The following is a 22,842-nucleotide window of genomic DNA, read 5'->3' as shown; positions in this document are numbered from 1 at the left end:
ATGTTTCTGGAAGGAGGTATTGGGTTGGATCAGGGGAACTGGATGGGAGCCATAGAGAACTGTGGACTCCATCCTAATTCTTTTTGATTTAAAGAGAAGGGAGGACAGTTGGGATTGCCTTGCACGCATGGTTAATTTCTCTTTTTTGCCCGCCAGAGCCTGCTTGGTGATGAAATGGAAAAATGTATTTCTGCCAATCAAGCATGAATGGATGTAGAGAGCAGGGGATACATTTGACATGGAAAACATTATGGCCATGCTACAGGAGTCTCACTTACTCAAGAGAATTAGAATGAGTGCCCTTCCATCAGAAGTATTGGTCGAGAGACGCATTAAACCCAGAGAGTGAACCACGAAATAGTCAAGAATCGGAGACCCTTAGTTGAAAGGTCTGGGAGCTGCACTTGGCCAGGGTGGGATATTCGATCACATTGAGTGGGTTGGCAGGCCTTGGTTTATTGTAAATATGGTTACGATAAGAGAGCTGACTCGGGTATAAGAAAAAAGGGGTGCTTTCCTGTACCAGCTGAAGGGGTGGGAGTTTGATCTAAGGGCTTGGCTGAAAATTGTTTGGTTTTGTAGGCTTGATTTCGGAAGTGAAGTAATATATTTTGAATAACGTGGTGAGCGTCACTTGCAGTTTAGAGAACACATTTTTTGCATTCTGTGCTAGTAACTTCAACCTTCAAGATTTCAATTTGAGGGACACTGATGTATTTTATTTGATGGCTGTTTGTTTTTTCGTACAAAAACCAATGCAAATATATATTTTGTTTAGAATATATTACCTGAGCTTTTCCCTTGGAGTGTGGACAGTAAAGTCTCCCTCTGCACGCTAGGGGGCTCATGTTTGGCCCGGCGTAGTGTAAGCCAAAGCCTACCTCTCTGCCATACAAATGCCCTAGCATTTGCCCCGGCATGCATTTTCATGCCAGTGCAAATCTTGGGGCTCTCTATGAAGCCCGCCAGATTTATACTCCACCATAAAACAAGTGGACTCCATAGGGATCCATTGTAAACTCTGCCTGCCATGCAAGCATGGTAGCCACCGTTTAGTTATAATTGTAAACACTGCCTGCCATGATAGGCAGCATTTACTCATTTGCATGGTGGTGTGCAAATGTGCAGGGCAAAAGGCGTACAGATGTGTTTGCCTCCTTTTCCCCTGCGCATTGGCACTCCACTGTGCAAATGATCTAAATCTGGCAACGGAGAGCCGCCTAGGTGTATGTCTACACGTAATGGCGCCACGCCACCAAATTACTCATTTGAGGAATATGAACTCCTAGGATTACTTGAACCAAAGAGTAATTTAATAGGAGCATAGTTCCATGGCAGTTGTAAAACCATGAATCAACTTTGTAGCAGTGGATGAGACGGATGACGTGTGGATAATAAATGCTTGTTCTAGTCGTAATTTAGCAATTTTTGTGTCTGTGCATTTCTAGCAGTGCTAGTTTGTTTCCCTACATTCCTTTATTGTTTCTTATACTAGCTGAATTGCATTGTGATTCACAGTTGGTGCGCAGATATGACTATATAGTTAAATATCTCGGGTTTAGCTGATCTAATTTTTGAAATTCTTTAAGCATGCACCAGTTCGAGATAAAAGCTATCTTGTGTCTGCCAAAAATGCCAGTGATCAATGTCAAGATATGTGTTTTTAAGGCTGTGGAAAATCGAGTGCAAAAAACCACTTTTTTTTTAACATTCATTTTCTCCAGAAAAACATTCCTAGATGATCAGCAAAGGTGGCATACCAGTTCGGATCGGGCAGATCAGTTGCTTGCCAAATTTTGTGAACTTTAATGTATATGGTCAAAAGTTAAATGTTAAAGGTATTTTGTCCACGCACCGTCACCAATGGAATTGATCCCCAGGCGCATGTGCAAACGAGAAGGTGGGGTGGGTTAGTAAGTTGAAGAGGGAGTAGGATAGTGAGAGAAGTGGTGTACTGTTGGCAGCTTAAGTTCGGTTTACAGCGTGCGCTGAGCTTTGGTGCGAGTATCCGATCGATGTCAGTCCTCGTGTGCTGTTGGTACGGTTTATGTGTTGTTTGCTTGTTGTTGTGGTGTAGTGAAGTATGTGTGGTGTGCGAGAGGTGGTGTTGTGAATTTTTCAGTTAAGTATGCAGACATTTCGAGTTTTTTGGTTAGTTGGTTATATGTCTCGCAGCTAACCTTTGCAGTGTGGCTAAATTCCTAGGTTTGAGAACCCTATATGGTGGGGGAGACCCAGGACTCACAGTACACTGTGTTTCCCCTTATAGTAGACAGAGATGGCGGACACACCCAGACTCGAGAGTCCTGTGAAGTGGGAGAGAGCCCTAGGTCTCACAATACCTTGTTTCCCCCATACAATAAAAAGGAATGGAGGCTATACCTAGATTTGAGATTCCCGTAAAGTGGGAGAGAAGCCTAGGCTTCCTAATACATTACGTTTCACCATACAATAGACACAGGTGGAGGCTATACCTAGATTTGAAAGTCATGTAGAGTGGGTGCGATGCAGGCCCAGGTTCACAATTATAACTAAGTGTGGCACCTGCTGTCACCCACATATCCATCCAGATGCGACTCAGGCCAACATTGACAACGCTAACTAAATGTGGCACTTGCTGTGACTCGCATATCTATCTAGATGCGACGCAGGCAACATTTACAATCTCGTCTAGATGCGACGCAGGTTAATGTTCATAAATTCTATCTAAGTGTGGCCATTGCTATTATTCACAGCTCTATTTGGGTCCGGCTCAGTTTAATGTTCACAATTATATCTAAGTGCAGCATTTTCTACCATTCACAATTCCATCTAAGTGCAGCATTTGCCAGCATTCACAACTCCATCCAAGTGCTGCATTTGCAAACAATCACAATTCCATCCAAGTGTGGCATTTGCCAACATTTGCAATTATATCTAGGTATGGCCTTTGCTAACATTCACGGTTCTGTCTATGTGTGGGATTGCTAAGCTTCAAAATTCTATCTAAGTGTGGCATTTGCTAACATTCACGATTCTATCTATGTGTGGCATTTGCTAGCATTCACAATTCTGTCCAAGTGTGGCATTTGCTAACATTCACAAATCTGTCTAGATGCAACGTAATGCAGCATTTATAATCCTGTCTAGGTGCGACACAGGCCAATGTTCACAATTCTATCTCGGTGTGGTTCTTGCTAGCGTTCACAACTATGTTTGGATGCGATGCAGGCTAATGGTTAATGGTATATCAATGATATATAAGGATAGAGGCTACGCCTAGATTGAGAGTCTTGTATAGTGGGAGAAAGGCCAGGTTTCATAATGTGGCAGGTTTCAGAATATAATACAGTAGGTTTAGTTTTATAGCAGACGCAGATGTTTTGATATACCTATATTTGGCAGTAAATGTATAACAGGCGATTGCTAGTGTTGAGAATTGCTAAGAGAGTGATGTAGGTGATGTTCGCCTGGCAAGCTATGATCTTGAGTAAGGTAATGTAGAGTGGCAGGGCTTTCTGGAGTAGAGTGATTGCTCTACTCCCCGCCCATGCCACACTTACTTTTTTTAGTTGCTGCTGGTTGACGGCTGGCCTCTGGCTTCCCCTGCGGACACCTGCAGACACGATAGGGAGCTGCCATTTTGGAGCCATCCGTTGCCTTGGCTCTGTATTGGTCACCTTAAGCATAATATATTCAACTAGTTCTACAAAAGGTATGCAAACTTGGATTTCTGTGTAATTTTTAAGATTGAACTGGCATGAAACCTTTATTTGTTAGAGCTCCCGAATTAGAGTATCAACTACATTTCACATCACTATTCATAGGACTGTTCTACAATCATTAAAGAGGGCACTATCTGTTTTTGTTATTATTATTATTATTAGGGTATTTATTGAGTGCAGACCTAGTTTCAGGAAGCAACGCAGCACTTTACAATCATAGGGGGGAAAAAAGATATTCAAGAAGGATGACAAGCAAGACCCTGGAAACTATCGCCCGATCGCCCTTCTGGACGTGATTGGCAAGAGCTTTGTCTCCTTGCTTCTGTCCAGCGTATCATACTGGCTGAAACAACAATCATGCTATGACCAACTCCAAACCGGGTTCAGAAGAGGGATCGGTACTGGAGCCAATATCTTGATATTAAGCACCCTGAAGGCGAGAGCTTGGGAAACAAATAGTAAGATGTACCACGCCTTTGTGGACCTGGTACAGACTTTCAACCAAGTGGGTCGACATTGCCTGTGGGATAAACTGGCAAAGAAGAAATGCCCAGATTCCATCCTGGTCACTTTAATGGACCTCCATGAGAATGCATCAATAAGATCTAGACTGAACCAGACAGGCCTACTTTCAGCCGAAATCCCGACATTTAGAAGCCTGAAGGAGGGGTGTACTCTGGCTCCGGAACGCTTCAATTTTTTGTCTGGCAGATATTGGCAACTCGCTGGGTAAGGCAAGACGCTTCCCCCCCATGTTTTGGAGGGATTCACCTAGCTAGGCTCCTCTATGCCGATGACTTAGTTCTTGATAGACCAGACGCTGGTGGGTCTGCAACGGCAGTTAAACCAACTGAGGAGCTACATTGCCGAGAACTGTTTACAGATAAATACAGAGAAAACAAAGATCATAGAGTTTGGGAACCCCAAGGCCAATAATCAAACCAACTCCAACAAATGGTACTTGGGCCAAACAAACATTGAACAGGTGACAACATTCAAGTACCTAGGAATTTGGATTAATAACAGCCGTGTAGAGTCTCCAATTTCAGAATTCCATCATAGCAAAGTAAACATTCTAGCAGCCTAGGCATGCAAAATTTGAATTTGACTGGAGGACCTCTTCTGGAAAAAAAGTATTGAGAGTGCCCAGCTCTCTACCTATGCACATCTTCCAAAGAGAACTGGGAATATCTTCCTGCCAGGCGACTGTAGAGTGGAAACAGCTGGCTATGTTCAGCAAATGTATAGACCCGGGCAGCCGAGTAAACTTCAAGATAATACAAGAAGAAATTAAACACAGGTCAAACAAAACCATAACAAAATGGATACACAACAACAACAACAACAGTCAATTAAGCGAGTTGGAATGTTCCATAGAAGACATTCTAAAAAGCCCTTGTAGGGTAAAAAAGAAACTGTATGAAAATGATTGGATCACCACCTTGGACAAAGCGGCGGTATACAAACTACACCACCAACTTGACCATGAAGTAAGAAAGTTGGATTCTGTCCCGCAGAACCTTAAGAAATTCCCTGATAAGAAACAGAGAACGCATTTTTTGCGATTCAGATAAAACCTATTCCCGATTAATGACATTTTGGCGACACGGTCAAGGATGCACCAAAAACTCCAAAGCAGTGTCGTTTCTGCACAGAAAAAAAGGCAAATCGAGACTTTGAAGCACCTGCTGCTGTTTTGTACTGGTTTTACGGAGCCGAGAACTCTCTTTTTTGGAGCCATGATCAAATCCATTCCATCATTAAATCCGTGGGGACTGGTGGGCAGCAATGACGATTGGAAGTAAGGTGTCCACTATAAGTGCTGTTGTGAACTACCTGAACAGAGTCTTAGAAGAAGGTGGGGCTGCAGTGACATAGAGTGGACAAATCTAGAGTGAAAACTGATTGGAAAATCCAAGGGGAAACAAAAAAGGGGACTTGTTAGGACTTGTTTCTGATGATGTCTTGTAAAAGTTTATTTTTAAACTGATACAATAAAATAAAATAAATAGGGGTAAAACACACCGAGGGAAGCAGAGAATCAAGGGAGGCAGGAGCTAACAAAAGAGGAGGATAAGAGTGGACAATTTCTCAGCAAGGGAACTACAAGCAAGCAGGGGAGGAAACGGTGGGGATCAGGTCACCCAGACTTAGGTAGGGTGGGAAGTGGAGGATGTGTGGACCTAGATGTTAGGCAGCTTTATTGACTTACCATTGTCAGGACAAGACTGACCCAACAAAATAGGGTTGGTTTATTTTGTTTTAGAGCATGCTCTGGTGAATTAGCAATCCATACTACAATTACTTAAAAGATTTCCCTCTTCATTGTACAATAATACTGAATGCAAATTGCAAACTGAAGAAATCTGATGTTCGTTATATATCATAGATACTATAAGGTATTGTTATCACGAGATACACACGTATGCATAGACATTTCCTTTTCTGTAGAAAAGCAATTAGGACATTCAAAAACTAGTTGCAATGCACAATTTAACAGTTAATAGCATAGATGCGACTTAAATAAGTTGATTTATTTAATGCAAAAACAGTTTAACTGTATTCCAAATGAAATATAAAAATATACAGCAGAACTATACAATAAATCTAAATGTTATGATTAAACCCACCTTGTGAGCACATGTTATAGTTAACTGTTAATTGAGGAAACCGGCTGCAGGAAAGTGTTGTCAACAAGCAGGCACGGACTGGCCTATAGGGCAATAGGCACAGGGCGAACCAAAAACACAAAATGCTGGTGTGGGTCAGTTTTCTTGGCCATGGTGGACCACTTTTTGGCCAATTTGATGAGCTTATTTACTCTGCGGCTAGTAGTTTTGACCAGCGTTGCTGAATAAATATTCTTTGAAATGCACAATTTGCACCACACTTTATCAAAAAGCTCCCCCCTGGTTACTATTCAAACATTGTAAGAAAAGGAATGAATTCCCATTTTCAAATGTGGGCCACTTTTAGATTGGTGCCCGAAATAATGTTATGGCCGTGTCCGACCCTGCCAGCAGGATTCAAGCCTTTTGCAGACTTGGCTATGCTTGCTGTTTGGCTTTAAAAGTATCTTTCGCCAAACATTTGTCTGATATAAGCACAGCTAAAACTAAATTGGTTTCTTTTATTAAATGATGAATACCTCTTTAATAGATTGTGCCCTCCCACGGATTCCTTATCTTAGATATATTTCTCCTGCTAAAGATCTAACCTTTTTGACACCAGGAGGCACCTTCTGATATAGGTGTTGAGGCCCCCCAGTGCTCTTCATCTTCGAAGTGGACGTGACTTAGGAATTGGTATAAGTAGCTTGCACCATGCCCCATGACCTACGTTTCGTTTTTCCGCACACTCGGGATGCTGCTCAGAACTATTCTTCACACCTCTGAATTTTTCTGACGTACTCCATAAAAATGTAACTTTCTTGGTAGAATGTCAATGCCAAAATCTTCAAGCTTTAAAAGATGTGAGGGCTGCGATACCAAAACATTGCTGCTGGAGTCGCACAAGGTATGCCTCTAGTGTCTGGGTACCGGTCAAAAAGAAGATGTCTGAGGCCCATGCCAATCGATGACAATATAGGCATTGAAAGGGAGAGCATCGAAGTTAGCTCTAGGGGCAATCGACATCCAAGTAGCCCAGCACTACCCCTTGGAAAAGAAAATTGGCCAAGCGTAGAAGCTCTTATGCGACCATAAGGTCCCTGGTGAGACCTAAAAAGCAGGCTAAAAACGCAGAACGAGTTCCCATTCAAGAAGCAACTTCCAACATTACTTTTCATCTAACACAAAAAAGAGGAAAAGGCACAGACACTCAACAAACTCCTCACCTGACAGACAGGTACATTTCCTTTCAAAATCTGCTTTGCCAAAGAAATTGAGGAAATCTGGTCTCAAGATGATGTAAGTCTTATTCAGAGATGCCCCCTCTGTGTTCAGCTTGTATCCAAAAAAGAAAAGAAATTGAATCGACTGTGTCGATAAAGCCAGCAGGGAATTTGAGGTCCTTAATCCCATGCGCCAAAGTGCCCAGACATGAAGTTGACCACAACTTCTTCGAGCAGTGTCAAGATCGCCAACCACAGAAACTCTTTTGGCATTTCTTGATGTCACATCGGCACCTTCTGTAAAGGGCCCTTCAATGTTGATCGCCGACCCTACCTGGATGTCGAGGTACATCCCACTGCCGAAGAAAGACTTTATGAGCTCTATCACATGTGCATGAGAAGTAAGACCAGTGCACTGGAGGATTGTATACTTTCCTCCGAACTGCACCCCTACAATCAGAATGCATCGCACTACTGAGGGGAGTAGTCCAGCGAAAAGGCAAAGATGTGATTTCACAACTCTCTCCCAGGCTGCAAGAAATAAAGAACAGGGTTGCTCACAAGAAGGTCAGTTCCAGGTAAGATGTTCCACAAATATCTTAAGCCAACAGGGATAATCCAAGGACCAGATCCATTAAAAACAAGCCAGGTTGTTACCAGGTAAGTGAGTCCAAACACTGTGACCCAATAAAGGTCTTTCAGGTCCAGTTCTAGTAGATGAGTCCAAATCTGTGAGCCAACTATGTTAATCCTGGTGGTAATCCCTGTAGACAAAAGCCAGGAGGTCGGGAAGCCAGTAGCACTTGAGCTGGAATTGAACAAAAACGCTGCTTACACAGAGAAAGACGTTTGAGGAGCTCAGTACTACTGTAGCACAACAGATTTATTTCTGTGTTGACGCCGGATTGGTTGTGCATCCTTGTGTGAGATGACGCTCTGGGTTTTATTTATTTATTTGATCTATTGGATATTTGTAAGGCGCCTAGTCAACAAAAGGTGTTTCAGAAGGTCAGGAAATGTAGTTCCTAGTACGCGCCCGTTCTCCCAAGCTCCGTGGCAGCCCCCAGTTCCGTCGCTGCCAGCTGCCGAGCAGTGGAAACATAGGCCGAACCATGACAAGCTACTTTCCAGAGCATCTTTGAAGATGAGACCCAGTACCCTTTGACTTTGAGACTTTGAGATCCTTGGGCAGTCTGGAGGAATTTGTTTTGGAGGAGGACCGGATGGCAGAGTTAGCCGCCAAACTAAAAGATGGTAGAAGACTCTACACCTCTACTGAGGTTGATTTCGTGCAAGCTCACCCTTAATGCATATTCCAATTTCTCTTACCATAAGGTCATTTCTAAGGTGTCAACAGCCCTACTGTGAGGACCACCTTTAAAAGATGTCACAGAATGTGGTTTTTACCGGATTCTTGGAGGATGGCCTCCCAAAGGAACCACTTCTTCTTTTCAATGCTGCACTTAAGGACCCACCTTTGGAGCCATAGAAGAAACCCTGCTCGGCGTCAGCAGTACATAGTACTTGGTAAAGATTTATAGACCATCATAAACAGACCCCGACTTCCTATCAAAGCACCCCTTTCCTGCAAGCCATGTGGTGCAAGCAGCTATGTCATGTGTGAAAACCAGTGCCTACATATCCTTGCCTCTGAACTGGGATGACAACAAATATTACGCCCTTTCCATTAAACATTTTCACCTCAAACAGCATGGCTTTAGAGGCTAATAATGTGACATGTGCCTTAGTAAAGCATGCCCACACCTTATAGATGGTGATTTCAGGAGCAGCAAAAAACATCCCAGTAGATGAGCTGAGGGATGGTTTTACAGACATAACTGATGGGAAGGAGCCAATGTGTCAGGCACTGCAGGCAATGTGTCAAGCACTGCAATCACGTTTGGATGAAGCTGATTGTATGGGGGAGTCATGGGCATGAGATCTCTGTCGCAGAGATTTTCGTGGCCAAAAAAGTCTGGTTTTGCACTACATTTCCAGGCAAGGTTAATAGACATTCCCCTTAGGAGACTCAATTCTTTTTGGACCTAAGGCGGATGATAGGCACTTCGGAGTGGGCACTGGACTGGCTGACCTCCTTCCCCAATGACCGTCCTTCCCAGGTCATCCCATCTCTCCCACCTCTATCTCCACCTGTGGCGTCCCCCAGTGCTCCATCCTTTCTCCCTAGCTCTTTAACATGTATCTTGCTCTGCTTTCACACCTAATTTCCACCAGTTCCCCTTACTTCCAGTGCTATGCAAATGACACACAACTCTTCTTCAAACTCCCCTCTGATCATTTCCTTACGTCCTCCATTGTTCCTGACTGCCTATCTGCCATCCAGTCATGGTGTGCCTCCAATGATCTCTGCCTCAATGCCAGCAAGTCTTAGATCCTTCCCATTGGGACTCCGGCTCTCTCTTTCTTCCCTTCACTTTGGCCACGCTATAGGGGTTCTCCTCCTTCTCCTTCATCTGAAGCCATAAACCTTGGAGTCATCTTTGACTCCTCCCTTTCCTTCCTCCCTCTCATTCCCGACCTTGCCAAGAAGGCCCACTTTCAATCCCACCTCCTCAAAGGAATCCTTCCTTTCCTCACTTTCCTCACTTTTCCCCAGAAGCTCTAGAGCTCTGGTACTCTCTAGTCTAGACTACTGCAATAGCCTCTTACTTAATTTACCCTCTTCCTCTCTAGGTCCCCACCAGCTAATCCAGAATAGACCTTTAAGATTTATCCTTGTCCTCAAGCCCAGGGAATGCATCTCTCCAGCCCTAAAATCTGTCCACTGGCTCTCGGTTGCTGCATGATTCAAATTAAAATCCCTCTGCATCACCCATAAGGCTGTATGGGGCCGGGGACCACGCTATCTTCAACTGGCTCTTACTAAATACTCTCCCTCCAGATCTTTACATTCCTCTGACACCAACTCTCTGTGTGTGAAGCGCTTTGCTAAACAGTGAGCTGGTGGCAGATCTCTTTCCTTGGCTGGCTCCCATCTATGGAACAGCCTCCCCCTTCCTCTTCATCTTGAGCCGGATCTCCTCAAATTCTGGCACCTCCTCAAGACTTTCCTTTTTACATCTTCCTTCCGCCTCTCCCCCACATGCGCTGAGATTGGTGACCAGGGCCCTTATGTCTCCACCTCGGTCCTGCCCTCACACCCCCAATCGCCTTCAGCCTCCGCCCACTCCCAGCACTTGCCTTGGCAACCACTGGCCTATCCAATTACAGGCTTGCACTTATTTATTGGCAGTAGACCACTCTTACCAAGTGATCTCTGTCAGTCACTTAACAGCTGCCTGCAACTTACTCCCTAGCACTTTCCTCCGTGGTACTCCTAGCACTTACCCCTCCCCCCCCATCCCTTCTCTGTCTCTCTGCACTTGCAATTTCTGAATGGTCACAAGGCCTAGTAGTACCGCCTCTCTCTTTCATTGATATACTTGCCTTTCCTTCCCATGTTCCCTGCCCGTTGCCCTCTGGGCGCTTTGAAACACAATTTACTTGATGTATAAGTGCATTACACATGCACAATAAAATAAAATAGCTGCAGGCATCAAAAGCTGCAGCACAGTCCTTAGGGGCAGCAGTGCATCAACAGCCAACTCAATGCACGGTGCAGTACTAGAGGGCAGGCCATTTCACTATTTCAGTTCCTTTATAAACAGAGGAAAAGGCCAAATTCTTGGAAGACAGCAATAAAAGAAATGTGCGGGTCCAGCATGGGTGTAAGTGGAATGTCTTCACAAGCTATACATTACTCTGTCACGTCAGGTGCTGTAAAAGCGCCTTGACCACTTTAATGAGTTATCCTGCCCTACTCCAGTAAGAGGGGGTGTCTGCCACAACATTCAAGAGAATGGTGGAACATGCCTTCAGACACCTAGGAGCAACAGGCATTGGCCCAAGGGTACTGCCTTCCTTTTCTCCAACACCCACCAAATTGCCTCCCCAGTCACTCATCCTTTTCGGAATCCAAACCTGCTACTCCAGCAGGAGTTTGTTTCCCTGATGGAGAAAGATGCAATAGAAATGGTCTTTAAGTGGAAAGAAACCAGAGATGGTATTCCTTTTACTTCCTGGCACCAAAGAAAGACTGGAGACTGCCACCATCTTGGACCTGAGGCGCTTGAATAAGTTCCTCATGAAGGACAAATTCATAATGGTAACACTCTTGCAAGTCCTCCAGGCCATAAAGCTCCAGGATTGGTTGGTGTCCCTCGAGCTCCAGAATGCTTACTTTCATCCCAAGCACCAAAAGTACCTGTGGATCTTGTTCGGCAGTCATCACTGCCAGTTTCTAATTCTGCCTTTCGGGCTCAAATTCGCTGAAGGGTTTTGACTAACATTTTTTCAGTGGTGGCGGCCAGTCTAGGGAGAGGGTGGATTCATGTCTTCCCTTACTTGGATAAACGGCTGATCAGAGCCCACTCCCTGCAGCACGCTCAAGAACATCTCAGCTGCACCTGCTGCTTCTTACACAATCTGGGGTTCGAGGGGATTGGGTCCTCGACGTATTCCATATCTATGACAGTAATCACCACAGCTGTGCCGCTTCTGAAAATCTTTCGGCATCTGCGTCGATGATGTTGATGCGCCGCCCTCGAGGACCTCCTCCCACGGCCGACGTCACTGGATGTTATAAGTATGACGCACGACGTCCGTAGCCCCAGTTCCGTTTTTTCTGCGAACGTGTTTCGCTTCGGAGATCTCGGCGCGCTTCGACTCTTTGGAGTTTCTGTTCTTTATCGGTTCTTCGAACCTGTTCGTTTGTGAAGTTATCCTTCATGATGTCTACTTCGTCTTCCACCCCGCGTCCGGACTTTAAGAAGTGCGGGGACTGTGGGTCCAAGATGTCGGTGACGGACTCGCACGACGCCTGCCTCTGGTGCCTCGGGGAGGCCCATGACACAGATGATTGTGTCGACTGCCAGTCGCTTACGTCCAAAGCCTTGCGAGAGCGCAAGAAGAAACTGTCGGTAGGTAAGGTGTCCAAGCTACAGAAGTCGAGGTCTGCGGGTCTTTCGACGGACGATTCGAGAGGTGACTCTCTGCATCATCATCGTCGTCGCATCGTCGTCGGAGGTCCAGTGGGTCTCGGTCCCGGAGTAGGTCCCGCCACTCCCACGGCTACTGTCTTCCTTTCCGGCAGAGGCCTCACGACAATCCACCGGGGAATCTCTCTTTGAAGAGTCCGAATCCGCTCATTGCGCAGGAAATTCAATCCCTGCTGGAGAAAGGTGCCATAGAACTGGTGCCTGTAGCGGAGAGGAACAAGGGATGGTATTCTCCTTATTTTTTGATTTCCAAGAAAGATGGGGGATTGAGACCCATCATAGACTTGCGCGGTTTGAACAAACTCCTCAGGAAGGACAAGTTCAAGATGGTTACTCTCTCTCAAGTCCTCCAGGCCCTTCAACTTCAGGACTGGTTGGTGTCTCTCGACCTCAAGGACGCTTATTTTCATGTGCCGATCCACCCAAAGCACAAGAAGTACCTGAGGTTCGCGGTTGGTGACTCGCACTTTCAGTTTCGGGTCCTGCCGTTCGGATTGACCTTCGCACCAAGGGTCTTCACCAAGCTCATGGTAGTGGTGGCAGCGCATCTCAGGAAAGGAGGGATTCATGTCTACCCCTACCTGGACGATTGGTTGATCAGGGCGCGTTCTCTCGAGCAAGTCCTGGATCATCTGTCAGTCACCTGCCACTCCCTCGACAAGCTGGGCTTCTCCCTCAACTTAAAGAAGTCCCATTTGACACCAACTCAGAGGCTCCAGTACATCGGAGCAGTGCTCGACATGTCCCTGGGGCAGTGTTTTCCTCCCCAGGTGAGGGCTCATCACATTTAGCAGATGGTGCACAAGTTTCAGCTTGCCCAGAGTCTCCCAGCGTTCGATTGCTCGGCCTCATGGCATCCTGCATTCTTCTGGTGCCAGAGGCCAGGTTGCGGATGAGATCTTTGCAATGGGCACTCAAGCTCCAGTGGTCTCAGTCCTCCGGCAGGATGTCAGACCCTGTTCAGGTGCCGTCCTCGGTCGCCCAGGACTTTCTGTGGTGGGCCGTCGAAGGCAATCTGATGAAGGGGGCTCCCTTTTGGCTACCCTGGCCGGAGGTGACGATCGTGACGGACGCATCCCTCACGGGATGGGGAGCTCATGCCAACGAGCTGACAGTCAGCGGTCGTTGGTCTCCGTCGGAGTCCACACTGCATATCAATCTGTTGGAGCTGAGGGCCGTCGGGCTTGGCCTGAAGGCTTTTCTGCCGACTGTGCGAGGAAAGAATGTCCTGATCCTGACAGACAACACAGTGGCCATGCACTACCTCAACAAAAAGGGGGGGCAGGGTCACTTCCTCTGTGCAGGGAGGCGATGCAGCTCTGGTTCTGGGCAATCCAGCAGGAAGTTTCGATCTCGGCAGTTCATCTGGCGGGAGACGAAAACGAGACGGCGGACGCTCTGAGCAGGCAGAGCGCAATTTCTCACGAGTGGGAGTTGGCTCAGGAGATTCTCCTGGAGATCTTCACCCTTTGGGGGACCCCTCAAGTGGATCTCTTCGCCTCCAGTGTCAACTGAAAGTGCGAAAGGTTCTGCTCGCGGGAATTTCCTCCAAAAGGAGCCTTAGGAGACGCGTTTGTGGTGGAGTGGTCATTCCCACTGCTGTACGCGTTTCCTCCAGTCCCCGTCATCCCGCAAGTGCTGTGGAGGTTACGAAGGTTCGGTTCCCAGATGATCCTCTTTGCTCCGGCGTGGGTCCGGAGGACGTGGTACCCGGACCTTCTCGACTTGTCCATCTGCCCTCCACGTCGTCTTCCCTACCGAGACGATCTGCTCTCACAGGAGGGGGGTCAGGTTCTCCATCCAGAGGTCAGATCCCTCAACCTTCACGCTTGGTTTCTGAAAGGTTGAAGTATAAGGATTGGGACCTCCCTGAAGATGTGATGGAGGTGTTGCTTTCAGCCAGAAGGCCCGCAACAAAGTCCCTGTACCGTTGCTGTTGGCGAATGTTCTGCGACTGGTGCAAGGTTAAGAATGTGGATCCTTTCGCATGCAACATTCCTGTGGTTCTGTCTTTTTTGCTTTCTTTAGCCCACAAGGGGCTTGCAAGTGGGTACTGTTGAAGGTTACCTGGCGGCGCTGTCCATATTTAAGCGCTCGTCTGAAGAGTGTTCTTATTTTAAAATTCCTTTAATTTCTCAGTTTCTAAAAGGGCTCACTAATGTGTTACCTCCGTCACCTTTCCAGGTGCCCGGTTGGGATTTGAATCTTGTCCTCAAGTTTCTGATGGGTGCTCCGTTTGAGCCTTTGCATTCATGCCCTTTGAGACTGTTAACTCTTAAAACTGTATTTTTGGTTGCGGTCACTTCCGCTCGCAGAGTGAGTGAGTTACAGGCACTTTCAGTTAAGCCACCCTTCACTGTATTTCAGAAGGACAGGGTTGTCCTTAGAGTTCGTCCTTCCTTTCTTCCGAAGGTGGTGTCGAATTTCATTTAGGCCAGAAGGTTGTTCTTCCGGCATTTCATCCTCCTCCACATCCTGGTAAGGAAGAGGGGAGGCTCCATAGGCTCGATCCTACGAGAGCTTTAAGCTTTTATATTTCACGCATGTCCCCGGTCAGAGTGGACGATAAACTCTTCATTGGTTACGCTGGAAAGTGTTTGGGACAAGCTGTGACTAAGCAGACTTTGTCTCGCTGGATTATTCTGGCTATTCCTGAGTGTTACCGCTTGGCGGGTAAGGACCCACCGGTCGGCTTGCGGGCCCATTCTACCAGGGGTATGGCTGCCTCTACTGCCCTACAGAGGGGTGTTCCTATTCGTAACATCTGTGATGCAGCCACCTGGGCTTCGGTCCATACTTTTGTACGTCACTACTCCCTCGATTCCATCCGTGGGCAGGATCTGGCCTTTGGCACGGCGATCCTTTGCTCCGCAATTTGATTGGGCATTCTAAATTTCTTTTTCTAAATTCTTTTCCCACCTCCGTGCATTGGTACTGCTTTGGGAGTCTGTCATAGATAAGGAATACGTCGGAGGACCCAATCCCCTCGAAGAACAAGTTACTCTCTTACCTGGTAACGTTCTTTCGATGGAATGGTTTCCGCAAGGTTTTGTGTGGTCAGACTGGCAGAAGACTGGTGCCACACGTTCTGGGGAAAAAACTACAACTGAAGCTACGGGTGTCGTGGGTCCTACTTATAACATCCAGTGACGTTGGCTGTCGAAGGAGGTCCTCGAGGGCGGTGTATTGACGTCATCGACGCAGGATGCAGATGCCGAAAGATTTTCCGAAGCAGCACAGCTGTGGCGATTACTGTCATAGATATGGAATACGTCGTCGGACCATCCCATCGAAAGAACGTTACCAGGTAAGAGAGTAACTTGTTCTTCTCCCTCATTTCCGGGAAGTTCCAAGTGTCACCAACACAAACACTTCAGTTCATCGAAGCAGTCCTAGACTCCTACTTGGGGAAGGCTTTTCCTCCTGAGGTCAGGGCTCTCTCTACACATTCAGCAGATGGTAACCAAATTCCAGAATGCCCTCACATTGCCGGCCCATGGGCTTGCTACGGTTGCGCAGTCTCTGAGCATCCTGCATTCTCTTGGTGCCAGAGGTCCTTTCAGTGGGCCCTCAGATCTCAGTGGTCACAGTTCTCAAGCAGCATGATGGAGCTTCTTCATTTCCTGAGAAAGGTCACACAGGATCTCCTGTGGTGGGCCTGCAAAGAGAACTTGATGGTCGGAGAATCGTTTTGGCAACCAGCGGCGACTGTGCTTACAGGTGCCTCCTTGAAGGGCTTGGTAACATACCTGAACCAGATGACTGTGAGCGGGATGTGGTCTTTGGCAGAGTCAAAACTCCACATAAACCTGTGTTATGCACCAGGACATTCCCCCTGAGAGGATTAATAAGGGTCATGTTTGTGGTGGGCTGGAACTTTCTACTCCATTACCATCAATCCCTGTCATCCCTCAGGTGGTTGAGGAGGTACATTACAACCATGATCCTGATTGCTCAGGATTGGGCAGGGAGGACATTGTATTCGGAACCTTCTGGACAATTCCATCTGCCCTCGACATTGCCTTCCTCAGAGAGTCGACCTACTCTCACAAGAGGGAGGCCTAGTTCTCCACCCGGGCGTCAACGTCCTTAAATGTCATGCGTTGCTACTCGGAGGTTATGGTACAGAGACTGGGATCCCCCCAATGACATTCTGGAGGTGTTGCTCTTGGCCAGAAGACCGGTAACAAAGGCTGTATACTGCTGCTGATGGAAGACATCTTGCTGTTGGTTCAGAGCCAATGATGTGCATCCTTACCTATGCGATACACCTATGCTGTTACCTTTCATTTACACCTTGCACAACAGGGATTACAGGTCACTACAGTGAAGGGATAGTTATCTGCACTCTCCATCTTCAATCTTCAAGCAGATGCCCGAGCAAGGCTTGTACTTTATGATGCAAATTGTGGTCCAATTTCTAAAAGGACTAATCAATACCTTCCCCCAGCCCCTTTTGTGGTGACTGCCTGGGGCCTAAATCTAGTCGTGACCTTTTTAATGGGAGCCCCATGCATGCTGCTACATTCCTTGTCACTCGGTCTCCTCTCATGGAAAACAATATTTCAATTGTGATTACATCTGCCTGCTGAGTAAGCAATCTACAGACTTTTTCATGTAAACCTCTATTCAGTCTTTTCAACGGAAAAGGTCATGCTTAGGATACATTCTCCCTTGCTTCCTAAGGTGTTATCTGAGTTTTGCCTTACTCAAAAAGGTACTGGAGAGTCTTCTACCCTCTCCCCACCCCTTCCCCACCCTTCCAAGGAGGAAGAGAGGTTGCATCGGTTGGACCCTAAAGCTTTTATATTTCCAGAACAAGTCTTTTCATAACAGAGAAGAAAGCTCTTCTTCAGATACAGCAGCCCTAGATTAGGGAAAGGAGTAACGAAACAAACGCTAGTGAGATGGTTATTATTGTGCGTCTCAGAATGTTACACTATGGCAGGAAAAGACATCGCTAAAGTATTTAGAGCACACTCCACCAGAAGAGTGGCTGCCACATCAGCACTCCAAAGAGGAATACCAGCTTTGGACATTTGTCAGTCCGCAAGATGGTCTTTGCTACACACTTTCCTGAAGGCGTCTGGACACTGTCAGGTCAAGACATCCATTTGTAAGAGTCTTGAAAAGTGTTTTGGTCTAACATGAATGGGAATTTGCTCTTCACCCTTCCTTCCTTCAAAAATGGTACTGCTATGGGTAGGGGTGTTGCTAGGTTTGTAAAAGATCTGGGGCTACGCTAATGTCTGGACTGTCAGGACTCTGGGCTAGCTTGCCTTTTGGTTGTAGACCCTCAGCTTCTATCCGGGGCTACAACCAAAAGACTGGGCCTGTAGCCCACTTAGCCTCCCCCCACCCCCCTTACCCATGCCTCTGGCTATGGGAGTCTATCGAAGATGAAGAATCTCCATTAGATAAACAAATGGCTTACCTTTGGTAATCTTCTTTCTGATCAATGTTCCTCCCTCATATTCCTCATTGCCCTCCCCATCCTGCCACTCAGGTAAGCTTTCTCCAGCTCTCTCTTTCTTTCGATGCCTCTCTTATCAAACATGCTTTATGTAAAATAAATGACTGCCCCAATGTGGCTGAGTATGGGGAAAAAATGATTAAACTGAGGTCATGGGGGACGGTGGGAGCTACATATAACAACGCTGATGTCCCATCTGGCCTCGATGATTAAGTGTGCAGAGGGACCTCGATGCCTGTACCGCATGGCACTATTGTCGAAAAAGTTTGCGAGACCTGCTAAAGTAGGAGACATATGTCTAAGATGAGGAATCCATGGGAGCAACTTACGTCAGAAAGAACATTAATGAAAGTAAATAATGTGTTCTTTCACCACACAAACAAATGCAATTTAGCTTTTCTTTTTTTCAACAAGTCCCTTTTCACAGGTAAAATAATGCTCTTCAGCCCCACACTGAAACACATAACTGTTTAAATCATAAAATGTCTTTGTTGGCATTGCTTTTTAAAATCAAGCAAGATCGTCCTTAGCTGGTTCAAATCCTACCTTGCTAATCACCACCAGTTCATAAAAATGGATTCCTCAGGGTCACCATGCCCGCACATCACCTGTCCACTCCCCTGTGATCTTCAATTTTTACATGGAACTGCTTGAAACCCTTCGGGCTCCACATCCACACATACATAGATGACATGCAGCTCTACCTCAAGACACCCTCCATCAAAGACATCCACAGGCTTAAGGCCTGCCTCATATTGATCCAGTCCTGGATGTCTAGTGCTTACCAAAAGCTCAACCTCTACATGACTGACTTCCTACTGCTAACCAATAACACCAAACATCCTGACATCCAGACTTGGCTCTCAGCAATGAACCTCGAGGGCTTAACAGCTGAGCTTACCACCAGAGCCAAGTCCCTTGGGTTTGACACTGACAGGCATCTCTCCTTCTAAAAGGACATAGCAAGGAAGAAACAAAGGGCTTGGTACCAGTTTTCTCTCCTGTGGAAAATCAAGCCCTTCATCACAGAAAACAACTTTATATCTGCTTTACAAGCCTTGGTACTCTCCCACCTGGATGGTGGCAATGCTCTTTTGGAAGGCCTTTGGGCAACTACCCTAATACCCCTGAAATGTGTCCTGAATGCTGCAGCAAGACTCATCAAATTCGACCACATCTCCCGACCCCCATTAAACTGCACTGGCTTCCACTGCAAGTACTTAACTTTAAATTCTTTTTATCATCTACAAGGCTGTTGCCCTGAAGTCCCCAAGCTACCTCATTGAGAAACTCTGCTTCTCTGGAGGCCTACAATCCACCAGATTTAAGGACATGTGCGGACTTAAACACAGCTGGTACAGGAAGGAAAGAACCAGAAGACAGGACTTCTTTGTCTACACCCCAAGACTCTGGAATCTCCTCTCATCAACACCTGACTCACCTTCTCGCTACTACTTTGAAAGAAGGAGGCTGAGATCCTACTCTTCAAGGAATGGCTCCTCTCCAGTATGTAGGTCCACATACCCTCCACTACCCACCCTATATGAGACTGGGTGATCTGCTCCCCACTGTGTCCTCCCCTGTTTGCTTGTAGATCCCTTGCTGCCTAATTGCCCGCCCTGCCCTTTACCCGCTGTTAGCTCTCTGCACCCTTGCATCTCTGCTTTCCTCACCTTATTCTTCCCCTATGATTTGTAAAGCACTCTGTTACTTCCCGAAGGTAGGTCCACACTCAATAAATACCATAATACTAATAATGACACCCTGAGACAGGATGCATGGGGTTCTCACTTCCCAGGGGTTTAATACAGAGATGTGGCTAGCAGTCAGAGACTGCCGTGAGAACGTGCAGTGAGAGGCTGGGCTGAACTACGTGTTGCCATCATCTTCCAGACAGTTAGTATCCCGAGTCAGCGAGGAGGCGGTCCCAGCGGGACGTCGGCGGAGGCAGGAGACAGTTGGAGGGCTGGTAGCATTGAGGTGGCCATTTACATGCCTCAGAAACAGTGCCAGAGCAGAAAAATTGCAGCCGCCATGGATTTAGAGCACTACAGTGAGTGGTGGCCACAGGGAGGCTGTGGACATTGGTGAAACGTTTAGATTTACCCAGAGTTAAAAGTTGGAATTCGACTAATCACAATGGAATATTGCACTCACCTGGGTACTGGTAATTGAAAACAACCCTAAATGTGAACACCCAAACCATTAAAGCCTCACTTAAGAATTAAATTATGCGGCTTGACCACTATATATGAAAGCATTTCATAAAACTTTACTTTATTTGCAGCAGTGTATTCTCGTTTCCACCCCTAATCTCGAATACATTTACTATGATGCACACAATAAAAACAAATACTGCATAACCATTCGTAGATAATATATTGTGCCTTTAGTCTACTGCATTCTGGAATCTAGCCTTTTAACATTACAAAATTGCATATTTTCTTATCATTTTTAAATGGCATTTTAGATTTAGTTTTTTCAAAGCATATTTTCAGCGTACGTAATCATATTTTCCACTAACGCCTTTAAGGAGAATCTAAAATAATGTTCTATGGATTCTTGTGTAAGAGTGAAATTGCAGTTTTTCACCTGCAAATGTTGCCAATTGTATCTTTAATATATGCTTGACAGGCATACATTTTAGATCTAGCTGCAGACATTTCAACGTAGTTTGTGGTCTTTTTTTAACCAGTTTGTAGCCACATCGCTTTTACCATTTCTTTGTAACTTTTTCAGGAAACAGCCCTGTTGAATGCAGGCTATAGTCCCCTGTGAATGAGCAAAGCATGTGCAAACTCCAGAGACAGATGCTACAGAAGACATTGATTCGTCTTACTTACACCCATTGGACTGTGTGCATAGATTTGATACCAAGCATATTGCAAAATGTTATTGTAGATTGGAAAGCAATTTATTTTCCTGCAAATGCGCACTTGTTCATTAAGCACTTTTAATGGCACTCCCAATATTAGCAGAAATGGGAACAACTGAGGCCAGAGCGGTGAAGCATTGTGCCCCGGATCCCACAGTGTTATCAAGTCAATGGAAATAATATTTTACGTTGCGCCAGTTACCACTGCAGCGCCAATGGTTCTCTGCAAGTTGGTAATTGTGCCCTTGTGTTGGTGGGATATCCAGACCAGATCCTGAGGCGGGGAAGACAGCAAAAGGCGAAGTAGAACTGCAAAGGGTGACCGTCGAGAAGGCAACTTTGGCCTTTAACCACTAAACAAAATAGCTTGCTTAATTCATGTAATTTCTTCGCATGGTCATGTGTTTACCTTCTCATTTGATCTTTGCAATTAATCATTTAAAATATTATGCTAGATCATAACTGCCTTCCCATAGTTTTTATTGGTACATTATTACCAACTAAACCTCTTGTAGTCAAATATTTACCTTCACTGAGTAAAACGGGAGCACCGTTCCTCACATTCTGTAACATCAAACTTAACAGCATCACTGCAGCCGATTCATGCATATAACGAAACAGGTGGTATGTCATCGCTCACAAGACAATGTTATGACATCATATTGCAGAAACACTTGATAAAGTTATTTTAATTCGCATTCACATAAATCTTTGGATCATGGAACCATGTTGGTGTTTTTCATTACTTAACCCTCGCGCCATTAATTTTATATTGTGATAAGGTTCTTTTTTCCTGTCCTTATCAGAACAATAGTAACTTTTGTATACATGGTTTTAGTCCACAGTTATGATGCTAATGAATTTGGACCTGCACAGCACTTCACCACTGGAGCCATACTATGCTGTAATACACTGATGACAAAGTTTAGGGTAGCTCAGAGGGAACGCGTTTGTCTTGGAAGCAAAACAACGTATAGCAACACTGGTTCAAATCCCAGTCTCACCCTTAGAAACCGTCCCCGGTATTAAGTGCCTTATAAAAGAACAATTATAATTATAGCTATATATATGTTACGAAGTGTAATTAATGTTCAAATGTATATCATTTCTATGTTGAAATAGTGTATTTCATTATCCGATGTAGGAAATAAACGTGCAATCTATCGGACCTATATGGTTCTCAAATTATCTGTGATTAAAATGTACACAATCTTGTCCTTTTTGTGTAAATGTATTTTTATGTGTATTGTAATCTTTTTAAAATATCTTGTTCCTCATAGCTTATTAATTAAATATATACCCAGTTCAGCCAATTCATAAATGGAGTGTGCCCTATGCCACCACCCTAAGTTAGAAGTGTCTCCTGTCCCAACTCCACCTTTTTCGTCTTTTGATTACCTTATTTTTTTATTGCAACCGATTCCTGTCTCCCTTAAAGCATTTGAATGGCATTGCCACCTCCATCAACCTGTCTTGTGTGATCTACTGTGTAAACTCCTTCTTTGTGTACCCAACCTCCTCATGTGACTTTCCACTAAAGTTGCAGATCATCCTCTGCTGATGTGCCTCCACACTCACACGTCAGTGAAATTCCATATCTAGCAGTCAGAACTTCTTAAAATATGATTTTATTTGCCCTTTCCTTAATACAAAATAATGGAAATTTGCTATGTGTGATTTTCATGGGTATTTGTAGGATTTTCCTGGTAAAACAGGAAAACTGTGAAAACCATGTTGCTATAAGTGGACTTTATAATGTCATTGTTCTTATATGTATAACATCAGTGTTTCAATGTATAAGTCCTGCATGTAGGACTCTGGTCTCACCAGCTAGTCCCCGGAGATCTGCCATCCAGGTGGCCAAGACACAGCCATCGCTATTGGATCCAGTTCCTGGGGTG

At 45.5% G+C, this 22,842-nt stretch overlaps 1 protein-coding gene across 1 annotated transcript in view; it reads left to right on the top strand.

Annotated features, from left to right (window-relative positions):
* LOC138488252 (uncharacterized) overlaps window positions 1–22,161 on the top strand; it is a 2,582,589-nt gene extending 2,560,428 nt beyond the window's left edge. Inside the window, exon 30 of the mRNA XM_069615092.1 lies at window positions 20,806–22,161. Coding sequence (XP_069471193.1) covers window positions 20,806–20,844 — 39 coding nt within the window. The 3' untranslated portion in view covers window positions 20,845–22,161. The remainder of the gene's footprint in view (window positions 1–20,805) is intronic.
* Window positions 22,162–22,842: the final 681 nt, after the last annotated feature.

Source organism: Ambystoma mexicanum, chromosome 9, assembly GCF_040938575.1.
Source record: "Ambystoma mexicanum isolate Mex_15411 chromosome 9, UKY_AmexF1_1, whole genome shotgun sequence".
Taxonomy (NCBI): Eukaryota; Metazoa; Chordata; class Amphibia; order Caudata; family Ambystomatidae; genus Ambystoma; species Ambystoma mexicanum.
Note: the sequence above shows the minus strand (reverse complement) of the source record. Positions and strands in the feature narration are given on the sequence as shown.